General features: G+C 35.7%; 1 protein-coding gene across 1 annotated transcript in view; it reads right to left on the bottom strand.

Moving 5' to 3' along the window:
* Positions 1-17,798, bottom strand: part of LOC149227577 (uncharacterized) — a 113,199-nt gene that overhangs the window by 82,005 nt on the left and 13,396 nt on the right. Inside the window, exons 3-4 of the mRNA XM_089380540.1 lie at positions 11,872-11,943; positions 11,646-11,717 (exon numbers count right to left, since the gene is read on the bottom strand). Of these exons, the coding sequence (XP_089236666.1) occupies positions 11,646-11,717; positions 11,872-11,943 (144 nt within the window). The remainder of the gene's footprint in view (positions 1-11,645; positions 11,718-11,871; positions 11,944-17,798) is intronic.

Below are 17,798 nucleotides of genomic sequence, written 5' to 3'. Positions count from 1 at the left end.
CTTCTTGCCTCCTTTCCTTCAAAAGTTTCCTGTATGTTGCCATTCTTTTCCAATTAAACAAACTACAAAAAGAACATGCAATTCTTTTCCAATGCTTATGTGGAAATTTTCCATGCTTTACATGATCAAAGGAAATATGATTGAAATCAGATTTATACCTTTCCCTTTCACCTTCATTACCTTCATGAGGAGGTGAATCAAATGAAGAAGAAGCTCCTTTTGGAACACCATGAATCCTTGTAATGGCTTTAGAGCTTTCACCACTTCCTTGTTCAAGTGCATGCTTATGCACACCTTCTTCCTGCAAGGTCTATTTCAAACTATTGCATTCCTCAAGTATACAACCTTTACAACCTTGAGATAAAAAACTTGAAATGAAACTCCTTCTAGGAACTGTTTCAATTGCCTTAATGGCTGCTTTGGAACTTTCTCCACAAGATTGTCCATAGCCAAGACCAAAATTCTTAGGCCTTACCTCAACCATTATTGGCTCAACTATACCCTGTGCATGTTTGCCCAATCCTTTTCCTTCATATCCCATTTTGGACATGAACTTGGACCCTATGCCTTTGATATGTTTCTCAAAGGAACCAACATAAACATTCTTATCAGAATTTGAAGACAAACTAGAATTGTTTACCTCTTCTTCCAGCTGATACTTGGCTAAGGCTTCTTTGGCAACAAGGAGTTGTGTCTCCAACTCATGCATCCTTTCCAGCTTCATGTTTGCAATATGAAGTTGGCCTTCCATTTCCTACAATTGGTTAGAAAGCAACTGATTCTCTTCCCTCATGCAATTCAACTGCTGTTGAAGTCTAGAGCTCTTTCTTTCATCCTCATACATTTCTCTCACCATATTCATCATGATGAAAAATTCTTGCTTCAAGCCTTCATCAAAGAATCTTGTGAAGGAGGATGATTTTGAGAACTCACTTATGGAAGTTGTCATTGTAAAAATGAACAAAAGAGCTTCAGCAACTCAAACAACAAGTACTTTGCGGAATAATAAAGCAGTCAATCTCCAACACTGCTTAAGACACCTTTCAAGCTACACAATCAAGCTAGTGATGTCAGTCAAGCAACCTAGTGCTCTGATACCATCTGATCTGAAAATGGAATTTACTTGTTTAAGGGTGCAAGGTATCCATTTCCAATAATTTCAACTGTGAGATAGACACTCCAAATGACTTCTAAAAATGTATAAACTTCTTATTTCTTATACAGAGATAGACTGTAGGGGCATTCACCGGACATGTCACCTCTAAAAAGAGGATGAGTTCCAGAGGCTACCTGGCCCTCTACAGGCTCTGCCTAAAGAAATAACAAAGTAAACACTTAGAAGTCTTTGACATACACATACTTGAAGGTTAAGGTCTTGTGGAATAAGACAAGTAACTTTCTGTAGCTGAATAAGTGATTATGTGTGTATGCAAGTTATATTTATTTGTTGTTTAATACTTTATATTAGTTTTGTTTAGCATATCATCTTCAGCAAATAAAGACATCGAAATGATAAAGCAGTTCACCCCCCCCTCTGGGCTACATCTGTTGGACCAAACCTCTCCAACTAGGCTTGTCCTCTTGTATTAAAATTGCTACAAAGGCTAATACAAGAATATGGGTGTCTCAAAGGATAGATCTGACTGTAAATACAGAATCAAAAGATAGGAATTAGCCAAACATGCTCTTTCCCAAACACTAAACAGTGAATTTTGTACCTTATACAATACTTTCCCCAATTGGCCCTGGTGGCCCTTTAACCTTGCATGGAGAATTTCGAGGTGAAGATGACCTCAATTGGTTCTAAAACCTCTTCCATTAGAATCAGAAGGTCGAAAATAGCAGACATAGGCTTTTGAATCACCAAAACCGGATGAACATAGCCCCCAAACAGCTCATGCACTGAAATGGCCCTAGTGGCCCTGAAAGCTTCCCTGAAGCTAAACACTGAAAAGAATGCCTCAAAAGGAAAAACGAGCTGCAGAAATGGATTCAGAAGGCTGGAAAACTTCAAGAATGACCTTCGTTCCACTTCCAATGGCTGCACAATTCCCAATGCAACTCCCAAACTGATTTGGACCTGGTGGCTCCTGGAACTTCCACGAAGCTAAAACACCTGCAAATGACCTCAGATGGCTGTGAACCCTGTGCCAATGACCAATAAACCACATGTATATCTCATGCATGCCAAAACTAGTGAGGAAAACATACATGCAACTCGGTACCTTAAATAAAAACTCGTTGTAGTTGTTGATCCCGAAGTCCTCTTGTGCTTTCCTGCTCTTCCTTTACCTTATTTCTCCAAAACGCCAAGTATTCCATCAGGTGCTCATGTCCTAAGTGTCGTAAAATGATTCAAAATTTAAAGTGTTTATAACTGGTTCAAAGTTGAATGACTGGAAAGCGCTCGTCTTCCTGATTCTGGCGCCGCAAACGGTTCGAAAAACGGTCGCCGTATGAGGAAGTTATGGCAAAAAGAAGAATTTGTCCATAACATTAGAAATTTTAATTTTTCAAAAAAAATTAAAAAAAGAATATTCCGCCTGGCACGAAATCCGAGGCAACCACCAAACATTAAATGTAACTACAGTTAAGTTGGCGGAATTTTGGCAGGAGCGCCAAATTTGGCGGACCCCCCATAATTGGCGGAGCTATCTGGAGTTAACTAAAGTTAGCTGGAGTTTTTCTAGGGAAAAACTGGAGAAACTTTAAATGGCCATAACTTTGGCTAGGAAAGTCGGTTTTGGAGGAATTTGTTTTTGATTTTGGGTCTCTTCGACCTTCTGAAGCCATTGGCACAGGTTTCACAGCCATATGAGGTCATTTGCAGGTGTTTTAGCTTCGTGGAAGTTCCAGGAGCCACCCGGGCCAAATCAGTTTGGGAGATGCATTGGGAATTGTGCAGCCATTAGAAGTGGAACGAAGGTCATTCCTGAAGTTTTCCAGCCTTCCGAATCCATTTCTGCAGCTCGTTTTTCCTTTTGAGGCATTCTTTTCATTGTTTAGCTTCAGGGCCACCAGGGCCATTTCAGTGCATGAGCTGTTTGGGGGCTATGTTCATCCGTTTTTGGTGATTCAAAAGCCTATGTCTGCTATTTTCGACCTTCTGAATCTAATGGTAGAGGTTTCAGAACCAATTGAGGTCATCTTCACCTCGAAATTCTCCATGCAAGTTTAACGGGCCACTAGGGCCAATTGGGGAAAGTACTGTATAAGGTACAAAATTCACTGTTTAGTGTTTGAGAAAGAGCATGTTTGGCTAATTCCTATCTTCTGATTCTATATTTACAGTCAGATCTATCCTTTGAGACACCCATATTATTGTATTAGCCTTTGTAGCAATTTTAATACAAGAGGACAAGCCTAGTTGGAGAGGTTTGGTCCAACAGATGTAGCCCAGAGGGGGGGGTGAACTGCTTTATCATTTCGATGTCTTTATTTGCTAAAGATGATATGCTAAACAAAACTGATATAAAGTATTAAACAAAAAATAAATATAACTTGCATACACACATAATCACTTATTCAGCTACAGAAAGTTACTTGTCTTATTCCGCAAGACCTTAACCTTCAAGTATGTATATGTCAAAGACTTCTAAGTGTTTACTTTGTTATTTCTTTAGGCAGAGCCTGTAGAGGGCCCGGTAGCCTCTGGAACTCATCCTCTTTTTAGAGGTGACATGTCCGGTGAATGCCCCTACAGTCTATCTCTGTATAAGAAATAAGAAGTTTATACATTTTTAGAAGTCATTTGGAGTGTCTAGCTCACAGTTGAAATTATTGGAAATGGATACCTTGCACCCTTAAACAAGTAAATTCCATTTTCAGATCATACATTAAACATAAATTATCAAGAAATTCACATAAAAAGAGCACCTACATGACAAGAGAGTATATCCATCCATCACATTTTCAAAATAGAAGGTCCAAGAGAGATAGCGAAATATTCCACACATCAAAATGCATTTAATCATCCAAATCATTCCACAAATTGCAGGTCTGAAATCTTTAGAGAGATATATTCCTAATCCAAGTGATGAAAAGAAATGAAATGAACCTCTCATCAATTTATATGATCCTCTAAGGGATTGGAATTTCCTAATTAGGCCTAATGATGCCCCTAATAATAAAATAATGTACAAATAACAATATTTTGGTGACAAGCCCACCAAATAGTTCCATAATATGAAAAATAAGCCTCTGAAGAGGGCCGAAATGATAATACAATAGTTGTGAGGGCCTTTGGAAGGCTTAGTGAAGTCCAACATGTGTCAAAATGAATGGAAGGAATCCAAAAATAGTGATGAAGGGGATGGCCCCTTTATCTCTCAACAAATGACCTGTGGTTCTCCCAAGTGGTTGTGGGGCACAAAGGCATCCTCATGGTATCCAACTGAATCAAACAAGCATGTATCCCATCTGCAAGGGATGAAACAATGATGCAAGCCCTCCCTTTGTCTCCCATGGTGAAACAAAACACCATCTAGTCCCTAGATCAACTGCCAAGTGTGTGGTGCAAGTGTGTAGCCGACTAGGCAAGGTGGTCCAAGTGTATCATCATCATCAAATAAGTGGAACATGAGTGATCAATGAGTGGTGTTGAAGGATCCCATGGCATGGCTATCTACTCTCTGCTATAGTGTAGGCCCATGGCTCTCAACGCACACCCTATAAATGCCAATATGACCCCCTGAAGGGCTTGGACCCTGTATAGGAAAACAAAACCCCAAGATGAAGACCCACCTACAATCCTGCATAAGATCTAATGTGTTTCCTCACCTTCCAGTACAACAAATTATTAGTGTAGTTGAGAAAATGAGCTTACAAGCCATGGAACCGAGTGGGCATTTCATAGTGGCATGCCCTTCCATAATGGGCTTTAGAGTGTACAAGTGTCTCCAAGTTTAAGGAAGAAATTAATTAAGGACCCTATTAAGTGGTTTCAACCCCTAAGGGGGTGACAAGTCCATGATACATCTGTCATATGGTTGGTGTCATGAGATATAATGATGGAACGGAATGGGGCATCTGGGGAAGGCTCTAAGTCATTTCCATGGTACAAGGGTAGCTATGATTAGGGAGGCCCAAACTTGGGTGTATAGATATAGGAAGGAGAAATCGGGGTACATGAATTACCCCATCCTTTTTTCTTTTCACCCTTCTTCATATGCCTTTTTCCTTTTATTGGTTTTTCTTTTATAACTGCTCGGGGCTTCAGGGAATGAGAGCATGATGTGTAAGATGTAGCAGTGATTACCCCCTTAAGATTGGGCAGTTCATTGGCCACCAGGGGTTGGGACAATCATGGGTTCCTTAATGATGTAGGGTGCAATATGAGGGGCCCTAGGAACTATGTTGATGGCCATGATGATAGGGGTAGAGCTCATGTTGGCTTTTGCCCACATGCTAAATTTGTATTTCCTTACCATCTTTTGCATTTTATGGTACATTTCCTATTGAGAGTGGCCAAATTATGCGTCTTACTTTCATTTTAGCTGCATCAACTCTGGGGCATAGTTCCACACTCAACCTAAAGCATGGACAAGGGGAGGGGAAAACTAACTCCTTGTGGACCCATTGGACAAATGTGGACCCAGATGTTAAATATGTTAAAAGGGGTTATAATGAGTGTTGACTGCTACGTGTCAACTACCCATAGCAGTATACCCCCTTTTTCGCAAAAGGGATAGCATTGGATCGACGTGTCTGTGCCATTTGATTGTCATCATCCACCCGATTATGTTATGTTGTAAACCCAGTCTGCATCTGTAAATTGTAAATAATATTAGCATATCTAAGTCATGTATGTAAATTGCCTAGGAAAACCTAATTTTCTAGTGATAATCTACGTTCTGAAAGGTTTTTTGTCTCATCGATCCATGATAGGCAAAGTTTTCCTTCAGTCTAACCCCAAAGCTAGAATGGATTTTGTCATTAGAATCTTAGGGGAATCCTAGTGTGCTTAGAGTCTATGTAAAAGTAATTTGGAAATAACTCTAACTATTTGGTTAGGTTATTACAAATTGCTTGATCTGCTAGATTATAGTTGTGTCACAGAACTGGGTGGTCTATGAGGGTCTATGTCAAATAGGTTTTCCCCCTTGAGATGTAAAATTGTAAAAGTCATGATGTAAAGTGTCTTCGGGGTTAGAAAATGTTTTAATCCCCTCATAAGTCCTATGTCCTAGGTCCTAGGTGGTTTTTCCAAAGGGCTAAGTTCGAGGATCCAAAAAAAAAAAAATAAAAAAAAAAAAAAAAAAAAAAAAACAATAAAAATAATAAAAGACATAAATAATAAAAATTAAAAATTAAAAATTAAAAATTAAAAAATAAAAATAATAAAAATATATATAAATAACAAAAAAGTTAAAAAATAATAATAATAATAATAATTAAAAAATAAAATAAAATAAAATCTAAAAAAATAAATAAATAATTTGAAAAATGAAATAAAATAATAATAAGTCAAAGTTTTGAGAAAATAAATGCAGGGTTTTATTTTTTAATATATTAAAATGCATTTAAAATTTCGACGAATGAGATTAAAAGAAATTTTGATCCTCATCGACGGTCAAGATCATTTTGACATGGATCACTCGAACTAGCCGTTGGGAAATTTTCCTTTAAATAGGGTGTGGGTCATTTGATATGAGATTGGATCTGAGAGTCTGGTGCTAAAGAAAGCTCTCTTGTAGTCATTTTTTGTGCAATAAAGAAATACTTTGGGGTTAAAATCTTGCTGGTGTTACTCTTCTGGAAGTGATGTAAGATGATTTATTTTTCTGCATAATTTTATTTTCAGCCATTGATACTAGCTTGATGAAGATTGATTTAGGCACAGGCATCTTGTCTACTCTATGGGGTTTGAATGATAGTTTAGATTCTAAAATATAATGGTAGGTATCTCCATTTGATCTGGATTTCACTATTGTTTTCTCCCTCTATGTTAATGGTTGATTTTAAGCTACGCAAGAAATCTTAGTTTTGAGTTTATCGGGCGTTCGGGGAAGTTCTCGGCTGAACCAGCCAACTCCCGGATTGCGTTTTCTGAAAGAGCCCAACTTTTGAATTTTTCTTATGAATTCAAGAAGGGTTTTTTGAAGTATCTCACATTAAGTTTAAAATTCTGAAAATATTATTGTGGATTATTGCCAACTCTAGCTGCTTAGAGCCGTTAATCTGTAAATAACTGTAATTATTTAGCTGATTTAGGGTTTTTTCAGTTTTCTTTCTTGCACATTTTATTTCTAGATTTTCTTCTTTTTCTTTTTTACAGATTGCAGGTACAAATTTTGAAAAAATTTCAGGGTTTTCCATCAAGGAATCTGATCAGGGTTTTGCATCAGGGAAATCTGAAGTGGATTGATTTAAAATTTTTAACTCTTCTGAAGAATTTTGAGGGTTTTCAGGTTATCTATCTGTCGTTGCTTGTTGTTGCCGGGGTTTTCATTGCTATTACAGAGAAATTTTTTCAAAAAAAAAAAAAGAAAAGCAACAAACACTGCAAGGGAATCGCTGCACCTCTTCCTTTCTCTGTGTATCCTCTGTCCAGCTTCCTCCTCCATTCACGTGACTGCTCCAAGTCTATCCATGCAAGCGATCTCCTCAATCCTTGCCATCATTCGTCAACCTGTATGAAATCCTTTCCCAAACTGCTATCCACACATCTCCAGCTCCACACTCCACTCTTCTGTTGCTTCATTCCATGCTTCACTTGCAAACATTCTGCCATACGAGCTCCTCATGCTAATTTGTTGGTGCCATTCCAACTTCAAGCATCCAAACCTGCAACAAATCAGCTCCCCTCAACTCCATCGTGCAACCCTCCATCACGCAGCTGCCTTCTCTGACTGCATCGTGTTCCATCCTCCCTTCCACTCTTTGGCCCGCGTTTCCTTCTGCTATCATAATTCTTCACGTAGCCCTCTTCATCTGCGTACTACACATCCTAAATCTCCTTCGTTGTTCTATTTCAACGTTTCTCATTCACGTTGTCAAACCCGCAAACCATATGGTGCCCATTTGTTGATCAATCCGCAACTCCTCACGCAACAAACTCCAAATCTGTAGCTTGATCTTCATTGCCGTCGAAAACCTATACATAAGCGAACAATAACCAACGATTTCTATTTGTCTGCGTTTTAATTTATGGTTTAATGTAAGTTAGGGTAACGTATTTTTTTCAGTTTCATTTGGTTAGAATTATATTTTCTGTTTTAGTTTTAGATCTATTTCCTTTTAGTTTTGTTTATTTAAATTTTGAATTTAGAACTTCAGAAAATAAAAATAAAATTTAAAAGAATTCTATTTTCATTTTGTTGTATATATTAGATATCAATTTTTTTTCTTTAGACTTTTAAATCTTAGTTTTAGTTTTAGATTTAGATTTAAATTTAGATTTAATTTTTAAAGTTTGATTTTAAAAATATCAAAAATCAATAAAAATAAAAAAATTCATAAAAGGTTAAAAAATTCCTTTTTATTTTTATTAGACTTTAGATTTAGAGTTAGACTTTCTTTTTACTTTTGATTTCATAGGTTCTAGCTTTAAAGTCCGAAAATTTTAGTTTTGTTTTGATTTTAAAATAAAATAAAAATCTCGTAAAATATAAAAAGGCCTAAAAAGTTTTAATCTTTAGTTTTTGTTTAATATTGTCATTAGCTTTTGATTTATTAGTTTAATTTTTAACTTAGGTTTTAGTTTTAAATTAGACATTTTCAGTTTCATTTAAAAAGTATAAAAAATATAAAAATATAAAATATAAAAATTTTGAATTATTTTTGTGTCGCATTTAGTCTTAGCATATTTTGTCATGTTTCCAAATTTTGGTATATTTCACTAAGACTAATAGATTTTTGATGTGGGACTAATATTTATCATTTTTATGTGGTTAAACTTGCTCAAATGTTCATTTGGAGATTAGCTATATGAAAGTGATAATTGGTTAGCATTTAAAATTGTGTGGTTACTTAAAGCACTTATCTTTTTTAAATTTTAATTGCTGGAATATTGTTAAGGCATTGAGCATTTATCGATTACCTCGCATTTGGTAAAAGTTAATCTTTGTTTGAGTTATTTGATGATAAATGATTGTTAATGAGTTCATATTTCTGCAACATTTGATAAATAATCATTTAATCATTAACTCCATAAGGCACTGGTCTATTAATTTCTAAAATCAATCAAGTGCTAGATTGTCTTGCTGTGTCTCCCAACCCAACTGGTCCACAATTGGTCTTCCTTTGTCCCATAGGGTCTACCCCCCTTAGCCTCGAGAGATGGCTTAAATGGAGCGATCGGGGATCAGGGTGACAGCCCTCGGTCTGAGCATTGTCATGACAATCTATGCGACAACAATGAGCAAAGGGGAATGATGCATGTGGTGTCGAGAAGCGGGGCCACACAACCAAAATTGGGATTTCCCATGTAGTGCCACTCCTAAAGCTAGTAGCCAATAAAGGAGATCTCACAAGACTAGGATTGTGGTTAACCACCAAGTTGGACAAGGGAACAAGAGTACAAACCAAGCCCATCCTTTCCACTAAATCCCCCCCACTAATCCATGCCCAAAAGTGTCCATGATAAGTAAGAAAAAATACCCAACTACATAATGAAATCCATACCTTCAGGGTTGGAAGGCCCACCTTCAAACATACAATCCTGACAGATGGGTGAGGCTGCATAACCACTGACTCAAGTGGTGGAGATGGTGGCACATCAAGCTATCTGGGGGCTGAAAGGAGTTGTTGGTTGTTGGTTGAATACAATCTAAGAGAAAATTTTCTCCTATGGGTGTCACCCATAGGTGGTGGGTAATAGGACTTAAGGCATGATCTTTAACCATCACCCCAGCGTTGGGGTATGCATTGAGTGAAAAAACCTAGAATATTATTTGCCGCTAAAAAGTGGGAATAATTAGCCAAGTGAAAAAAACAATCCAAGGTGTACTCGCTTGCTGATTGAGTCTAGTCTATTACATAGCTTTATTCATCATGCTAGTGACATTTATATAATATCCCCGTAGTGTTGCGAAATCTGACCACTGAATGAAGAAAGAAAGGAGGAAAGGGGCTTAGAAGCTGTGATGAAATTTGGAACTTTGTATGTGCAAGAATGCTTTGACCTATCCTTGGGCATGGAGTCTTCAAGTGTACTTCATAGGTCAACATGACCAACTAGGGCTTAGTGCAAATTGACTAGGAAGGGACATTTTGGACCTTAGAAAGTATAAACATTGAGGATTTCTACGGTTTCCTCGAAATCATTCCTCTTGGTGGGTATTCATTCCAATTTCATCCATAATTTCTCTTGCCCTAGTTGTTTGCCCTAGGATAAAACCCTAGTTTGGTTATAGCTTCAACTTGAGGGCTTCTTGAGGGTTTTAAACTTTTATATGCCATAACCTTGTTGGAACACATTGTGGGAAACCATTTCTTAACAGTTTGACCTTTTTCCATCCCAACACACAACATATCAATCAAACCCTAGGTCTTGCATTGCCTCAATTTGGGCTCTACTTGGAAAGAAAATTGCCCCTTCTTCATTTTTGGAATCTTGTATCTAAATTGTGCCTTTCCCTTAGAAGCCTCTTAGTCACCTTATACCTTAAGAATAGAAATCCTCTTAGGTGACCTACCTACCGTGGCTCCTCCCACTAGTGAAAATCCATAAAGAGTAGGGGGTAGTAGTTGTGGTGACAGTGGGCTACTATCTCATTGTTGTCACTTGATCTAGTGATAGCCTTGTATGGGTACCCATCTCCAAGGCCTACTATGCAGCAACAGCCACCACTAAAATAGAAGAGGGGCAGTTGTTGAGGTGACAGAGGTGACACCCTTGATTTGTTGTGCATATTCTTTACTAGTGAGGCTGTGAACCAAGATGCAAGATTTTGCAACAACAAAAACCTTGTAGGAAGGAAGATTAATCAAAAGAACTTTTTTTTGAATCTAAGCATACTTACTAATTCTTCCATTTTCCAATATCTTAGTGTGGAGCAACATCCTCACCCATGGAAAATATCTTCCACTCAAAGCCATTAACTTCTAGGTTTGCTGATCTGGCAATCTCTTGGGCTGTAATATTCTCCAGGACTCATATTAAAAATAAACACCCATGGTGGAAGAATAATAACATGAGATTTGGACTGTTCGTGTTAGTTTGTTATAGCTACAGGAATGTTTCTTCAACTCCTACTAAATGACTAGTTGTTTAAGTGCATTCCTACACAATAAATAACCTCTCATCATGTCCCAATAATCCAAAGACATATAAGCTCATACAACCTTGAAAAACTCAATCCAGTAGTGCTAGTAAGCCCAAAATATGTCAAGGTTTCTGTGCAGTCTTCTACTATCTTATCAATGTGAAGAATTCAGTCAACAGTTTACTATACCAAAGTTCATAAATACGAAGTATCCTGGAAACAAATTCTCCCTTGCAAGCTTCCTTCCCATGGCGGCTTATGTTCTAACAAGGCTAATGAGAGGTATTTTGCACATAGCTTGCATTAAGTTGAATGAAACCCAACTACCTTGAACAGAGACAAAAAATGAGAGTATCCACCTTTAGTATACACATTAGCCAACATATACATTAGAAATTTTCAAAACATGTAGGTCAACCCAATTACACAAGTACATACAGATCAATGAGATTATTCCAACTTCCAATGAACTCTGGTATTCTCCCTGTGAATTGATTATCAGATGCCCATCTGCAACCCAAAGCCAAAGAAACATTATCCAAACATACTCATCCTACTACACACTGCACAACAGTTTTCCAATATAGGAAACTTGTTTTTGTATTATGTCACCGAAAAGGAAAATAAAGAAAGACCGTTGAGAATAATAGCAACCAAAACTCACAGCTTTTGCAAATTTCGTAGCATTCCTAGAGTGGATGGAATTTCTCCACTTACTCCTGCACTATCAATATACCTGTTTGGTCATAATAAATCACAGGATATCAACTTAAGAATATCTGTAATGATTTCAAAAGTTTTATCTAATGAAAAGTACATATCATAATTTGGATAAATTTTTCTTCCCAACATTCTCAAGCAACTAACAATAAAGAAAAATAGGAATTTTTTTGCAATCATTGATTATTTATGAACCAAAGATATGCCATTGAAGCAATGTCTCTTTGATAATGACCTGATGGAATGATCCACTTTATTAATAATGGTAAATATATCTTCAAAGGGACAATGACCTAAACAAATGGTGTTGATTAAAACTATTGATATCCTTTTTTAACTAAAGAGACAACCCAATTTCTTCTTAGATGGATGCCTCAATAGAGTTGCATTTTTTGTGTCTTTAGAAGTGGGAAGAGAAACATACATTTTTCCATTTGTTGGATTTAGTCACTCATGTCCCATATTGATACAGAAATTTACAATTACATATGAGTAACAATTAGAGAGCTTTTAGTATCTCAGTTCAAGCATCAAATAAACATCCTTGTATAGAATACTTGAATATCTATAGAAAAGCTAAAGTTGATACAACCCAAAGATTGTATGTGTGCTTTATTTTTGGATACTATGCATTGGTTTTTCATTAGATGCATAAGTATATAAATTTCTTACAATTGTGTTTTGTTTCTAAGGTGCCTACAATTAAGAAAAACCCAAAACAATGCAAAGGTGAACTAGAAGTATGAGTTATCTGAGCACACGCTACATACAAATATTACAAAGGTGACAATATATTGTCAATAAAGTAAGTCCATCCATTCATAGAATTTTAAAAATAAAAATAAAAATGCGTACTGTAAGGCAACAAATATAGAAATCTAAGTTGCCAAAAATAAGCATTGGATATAGGGTGTCAACTAAAAGAACGAAAGAAGCTACTCCTGTCTTATTGCAAGGCAAGTTATTAGAGAGAGGACATTGCAATTAAGAAAAACATAATTATATTCTCTTATGACCAAATATTATTGATAGGACTAGAGTTTCAATACACCAAGGGATTTCAAACAACATGGCCAATTTAAGAAAGATTCTTCGGCGAAAATCACATGGAATATCATTTGTCGACGCGTTTCGAACCAACTAGTGTGGTTCATCGTCAGGACAAGTTGAAGCAACAGATCCAACTTAGCATGATAAATAGTTTGAGCAGAGACTCCAACAGCGAAATTAACGGCTAATTTTGACCTTAGGCCATGTCAAATTCTTATTTACCATATATATATAAAAGGTAGGATTAAATGGTTGGTTTGATAGTATATTTATTTATTTATTTTATTCAATTTATAAAATAATTATTATTGGTATTCTACATCTATATATATATTTTGATTAAAATAATAAGATGACTAGTTTTCTATTCAATAATAATTTAATGGTTTGTTTATTTTTATGGAAGTTAGTTAAAATAATTTTAAGGTTAAATATATAAATATATATATTCTATGATTAAAGTTAAAATATTCGGTTATTAAGGTGAAAGTTAGGGTTAATGGTTAGAAATTAAAAGGATAATTTATTTACTTATTCAAATTATTTAATAATTATATATATATATATATATACATGCCTATATACATAATTAATCATAGGTTGAGAAAGTAATTAATAATTAGTTTATAATAATGTTTAGGACCAATCCCATACAAATAATTCTAAGGGGTATTAAGTTCAAAAAATATTATCAAAAATATAATTTAAAAGGAATTAAAGTTAAATAAAGGGCCAAAGAATATAGAAGTTAACTAATAATATAGCTTGTTGACCACACTTTGTCAACAATCCAAGAAGCAGAGTACAAAGCAGCAGATCCGTCTTTTTTCAAATCAATGCCATCATTCAGCTTTCAGGTGTATCATTATAAACCCAATTTCTGCAAAACTATTTTAAAAAACTCTAGTATGGCCATTGAGTCATGTAATAGCACCTAGGTAAGCCTGTGATTTTTGTCAAAGGATTTCATCCTAGGAAGTTTTTTAACCTCCTCGAATTATGTTCATTTGTAAACATGGATAATCAGCAGAGTTTTTCTTCCAGTTATAACCCCAAAGCTAGGGTGGAATTCATTGACAAGGTCTTAAGTGAGTCATATTGTTTATTGAGTCTACGTAAAAGTGTGTTTAGGAATATTTTCGTGCATGGTTACTCATAGTTAGACACCATTGCTAAATTATTTTATTATAAACACACTTGGTTTCATACTAGATGATATCGTGTCACAGAATTGGGTAATGTCTCGAGGGTCTATGTCTAAATATGTATTTCCCCTTCTAAGGGTTGATATTGTAATAATTTGATGTAAAAAAAATTTTAGTGCAAGGTTACTCATAGTTAAACACCATAACTAAAATATTTGAGGCTGGAAAAATAATTAAACCCCTATGGAGTCACTTAATTAATTTTTCTGGCAACATTAAATAAAAATTCCAAGCCAAAAAAATTAATTAATTTTGAGTCAAAAATAATTTGAGAAAAAATTAAATTTTTTCCAAATGGAAAATACTAAAAAAATTGTGGATCTAAAAAGAATTAATTTTTGGAGGTCCCCCACCAAGCGAAAATATATTTTTTAAGAAAACTTGACCCCTTGGACTTTGGTGGTTAAGTCAAAGTCAAATTTTTTAGGGTATTAGTCCAAAATATTAATTTTTGGATTAATAAAAAATGGTTTTCAAGAGAAATTTTAATTTTTCCTCAAAAATAAAAAATCACCAGTGAACATTAAAAGAAGATCAAGTTATTTTCAACGGATAAGATTATTTTGATAGGAATCAAGCCAACTAGCCGTTATTTTCCACTTGGAGGGGTTTTATCTATATAAGGAAGCTATCAAGCTCCTATTTTCCATCTTTGGATGAAGTAATTTTCAATTGATGTATTGAGTTTTGCTCTATTGCAATGATTTTTCGAATAATAGAGAGTTTGGGGTTTCAATTCATGGTGTTCTTCTATCTGTTGATTTGTGGTATTTGTTAGTATTTTGTTCTTTCATGCTCTATATTGTGTTAAAACTCATAATTATTATTTCATTTTTTGGTGATAAGAACATTTTATTGATATAGTTATCTTGCCTTAGGTGATCCGATTCACCTTATGATATAATGATTATTTTCAAGATTAAATAGAGATCTACAGGTACACTAGCCTTGGACTCCAAGTTCACAGACTGTGGGGATGGATCAACCTTGTTTGAGCTTTGGGCTTTCATTTTGACGAATGATTTTGCAGGAGGATTTTGGCCAGTGATTTTTTGAAATTATTCATCCATATTATCACTCTAAACTCTCAAAATTTTATTTTTCTAATATTGCGCTATAAAGATTTAATCAGATAATAAGAGCAAGCATTTAAATTTTGTAAATATTGTGAATAGTTGTAAATATATAACCCTTGTTTGTTTTTTGATGTTTAGAAAATAATTATTGGGGTTTTGGGGCTTTATTTAAATTTTTGTATATATCGGGCTCTTGGGTTTTCTTCTTTTCATTTGTACAAGTGAATTATCAAGTTCTCAAAGGAAATTCAAAGTTGGTGGAAGGAACTAGCCTTAGGGCTAGGGTTTTAGGGGTTTCTCACCTCCAAGAGGAGCCATCCAGCCTATTCATCTTATTCTCTCAAAAGAGAACGGTTGAATCAAGCCCTAGAGGCCTAGACCTAGCAACGCACAGGTAAGAATAGAGGGTCACAGGCCCTAGTACCTCAACGCACAGTTAAGAAGAGAGGGTCGCAGGCCCTATAAGGTAAATTTTGAGTTTTTTATGGTAAATTTTTTGCGTTTTCCTAATTCTCTTTATTTTCGCAGGGTCCGAAATTTTTTTTTAGGCCTCCAAGGTCTAGCTGAGGGCTCTCTTCCTCTTGCGACAACCCTAAGTGGGTCTCCTCCTAGCCATTGCAGGCCTATAAAGGCCTTAAAACTTAACGACATCCCCTCTCCTTCCCCTTTTTGGTGTGTCACAAGCTTATAGGCCTTTTCCCTTACAACTGCAGGCCTTCTAGGCCTTGATCTCTTGGTGTTGCAGGCCATAAAGCCTCTTCTCCCCTCTCGGCAGCCCTAGTTGGTCTCCTCTCTACCTTGTCGCAGGTCTTATAGGCCTTCAACCCTAGGTTAAGGCCTTATCCAAGCTTTCTATCCTCATCGCTACCCTTTTCTAGCCCTAGTCCATCCCTCCTTGTCTCCTCTTGATCATAAGCATTTGTATTTTGGACTGACACTTTGTTTTGCAGGTGTTTCAAGTGGTTTCAGAGTTAACATTGGTGGTTTTAGGTTGGAATATTCATTAGAGGATCCCTAAAAGTCAGGTTGGTCACCAACAAAGGCCATAAGGCCTAGTGGTTTGCCTCAACCCTTATTTTCTCATCACTGTTTCATTACAGCCTCATGATACATTTTTACAGTGGCATAAAAGGCATATCAGTGGCAACTAAACTTGTTGGGAATTCACTCTTAGCATCCCTTGCATCTTTGGTAATGGTCTTATTGTTGGCAAAGTAATTTGATTGGGTTGTTTCTCTTACTGTTGTGATCATTGGTCTCTAGATTTCTTTGCTGCCTCATATCACTCTTGCATTTCATTGCTAGCTCTTGCATCCATCTATTGCACTCTTGCATTCATAAGTATTTCATTATTAACAATCTCATCTTATTGACAAAATATGTGTGTATGCATTAAGTCAATACTCTCAATAAGAAGATAGATGCTCTAAAAGGTAATTGGTATACTTGGACTGAATTGGCATTCCTCATGTAAGATAGGCTTGGTGCTCTCACAAGTTTTCTCTTTCCCTTTTAATGCCATTAACATCAAGAAAAGAATAATATCTTTGAGCATACCACCATTCTATAAGTTGCCTAATAGTTCTAATTGCAAGCATACCTACATGTCATTGGTTATCAAATTAGTGAATGTTTTTTCTCTCTTCCTTTCATTGACATTGAAAAGAATTAGCACATTATGATGTTTAAAGGTTTGCTAGCATTTTTGTGACATTAGTTTTAAAGGAATACTTTTGATTGGCATTGCTATTAACCAAAGGAATTGGATATTTTCTTGTCATTTGAAAGTTAAATTGTTTTCTATTGTTATTGTCATAATTAGCATTTCTTGTGAGTTTACCTTTTTGTAATAAGTGCACTGACATATTGTTTTGCAAGTGAGCATCACATCTAAGAATCATAATCCTGCAACATTGAAGTTAACTCACTCTTAAAGCACTTGATTGATCACCATATAGATATTGTGATAAGAGGAATCTTGAAGTCATCTAAGTACTCTCAAGAATTGCTAATTGTGTTGATATCTTGTTGAAGGATTGGCATTATCTAATTGGCACATTAGCATTGTTAAGAGAAACATTGGACTAATGCACTTTATGTTTATTTTCATTTGAAAAGAAATTGTCCATTGTGTGATTTCTAATCTTGAATTATCGTACACTCTACTTGTCATTAGATAATCTAATTTGTAATCAAGAGTTCATTGGGCACTGCTTTTGGTGAAGATTATCCTTGTAATTGTTAAGTACTTTCCTTTATTTCTCTAAATAGAATATTATTGTTTAGATAATTTGTTTCAAAGTACTTAAAACATTTAACGATCTCACTTAAAGCTAATTACTCATTTTGAACTTGCATTCTAGGAGTAGTAGTTCATTAATTAATTTACCTCTAGGCATAAGCTTGGTTGAAAGACAATAGGACCACCTTTCATACCAAGCTTGCGAAGTTTAGAACCTCACTTGTGGTTAACACAATGACCTTGCAGTCGTCAGAGCCACAATCTGTGCAGCACCGAAGGCATTCAAGTGGTTAGATCT

This window comes from Pinus tabuliformis, chromosome J (genome assembly GCF_031772625.1).
Source record: "Pinus tabuliformis cultivar Carrire ecotype Pingquan chromosome J, CPIR1, whole genome shotgun sequence".
Taxonomy (NCBI): domain Eukaryota; kingdom Viridiplantae; phylum Streptophyta; class Pinopsida; order Pinales; family Pinaceae; genus Pinus; species Pinus tabuliformis.
This window is presented reverse-complemented; position numbering and strand designations above follow the sequence as displayed.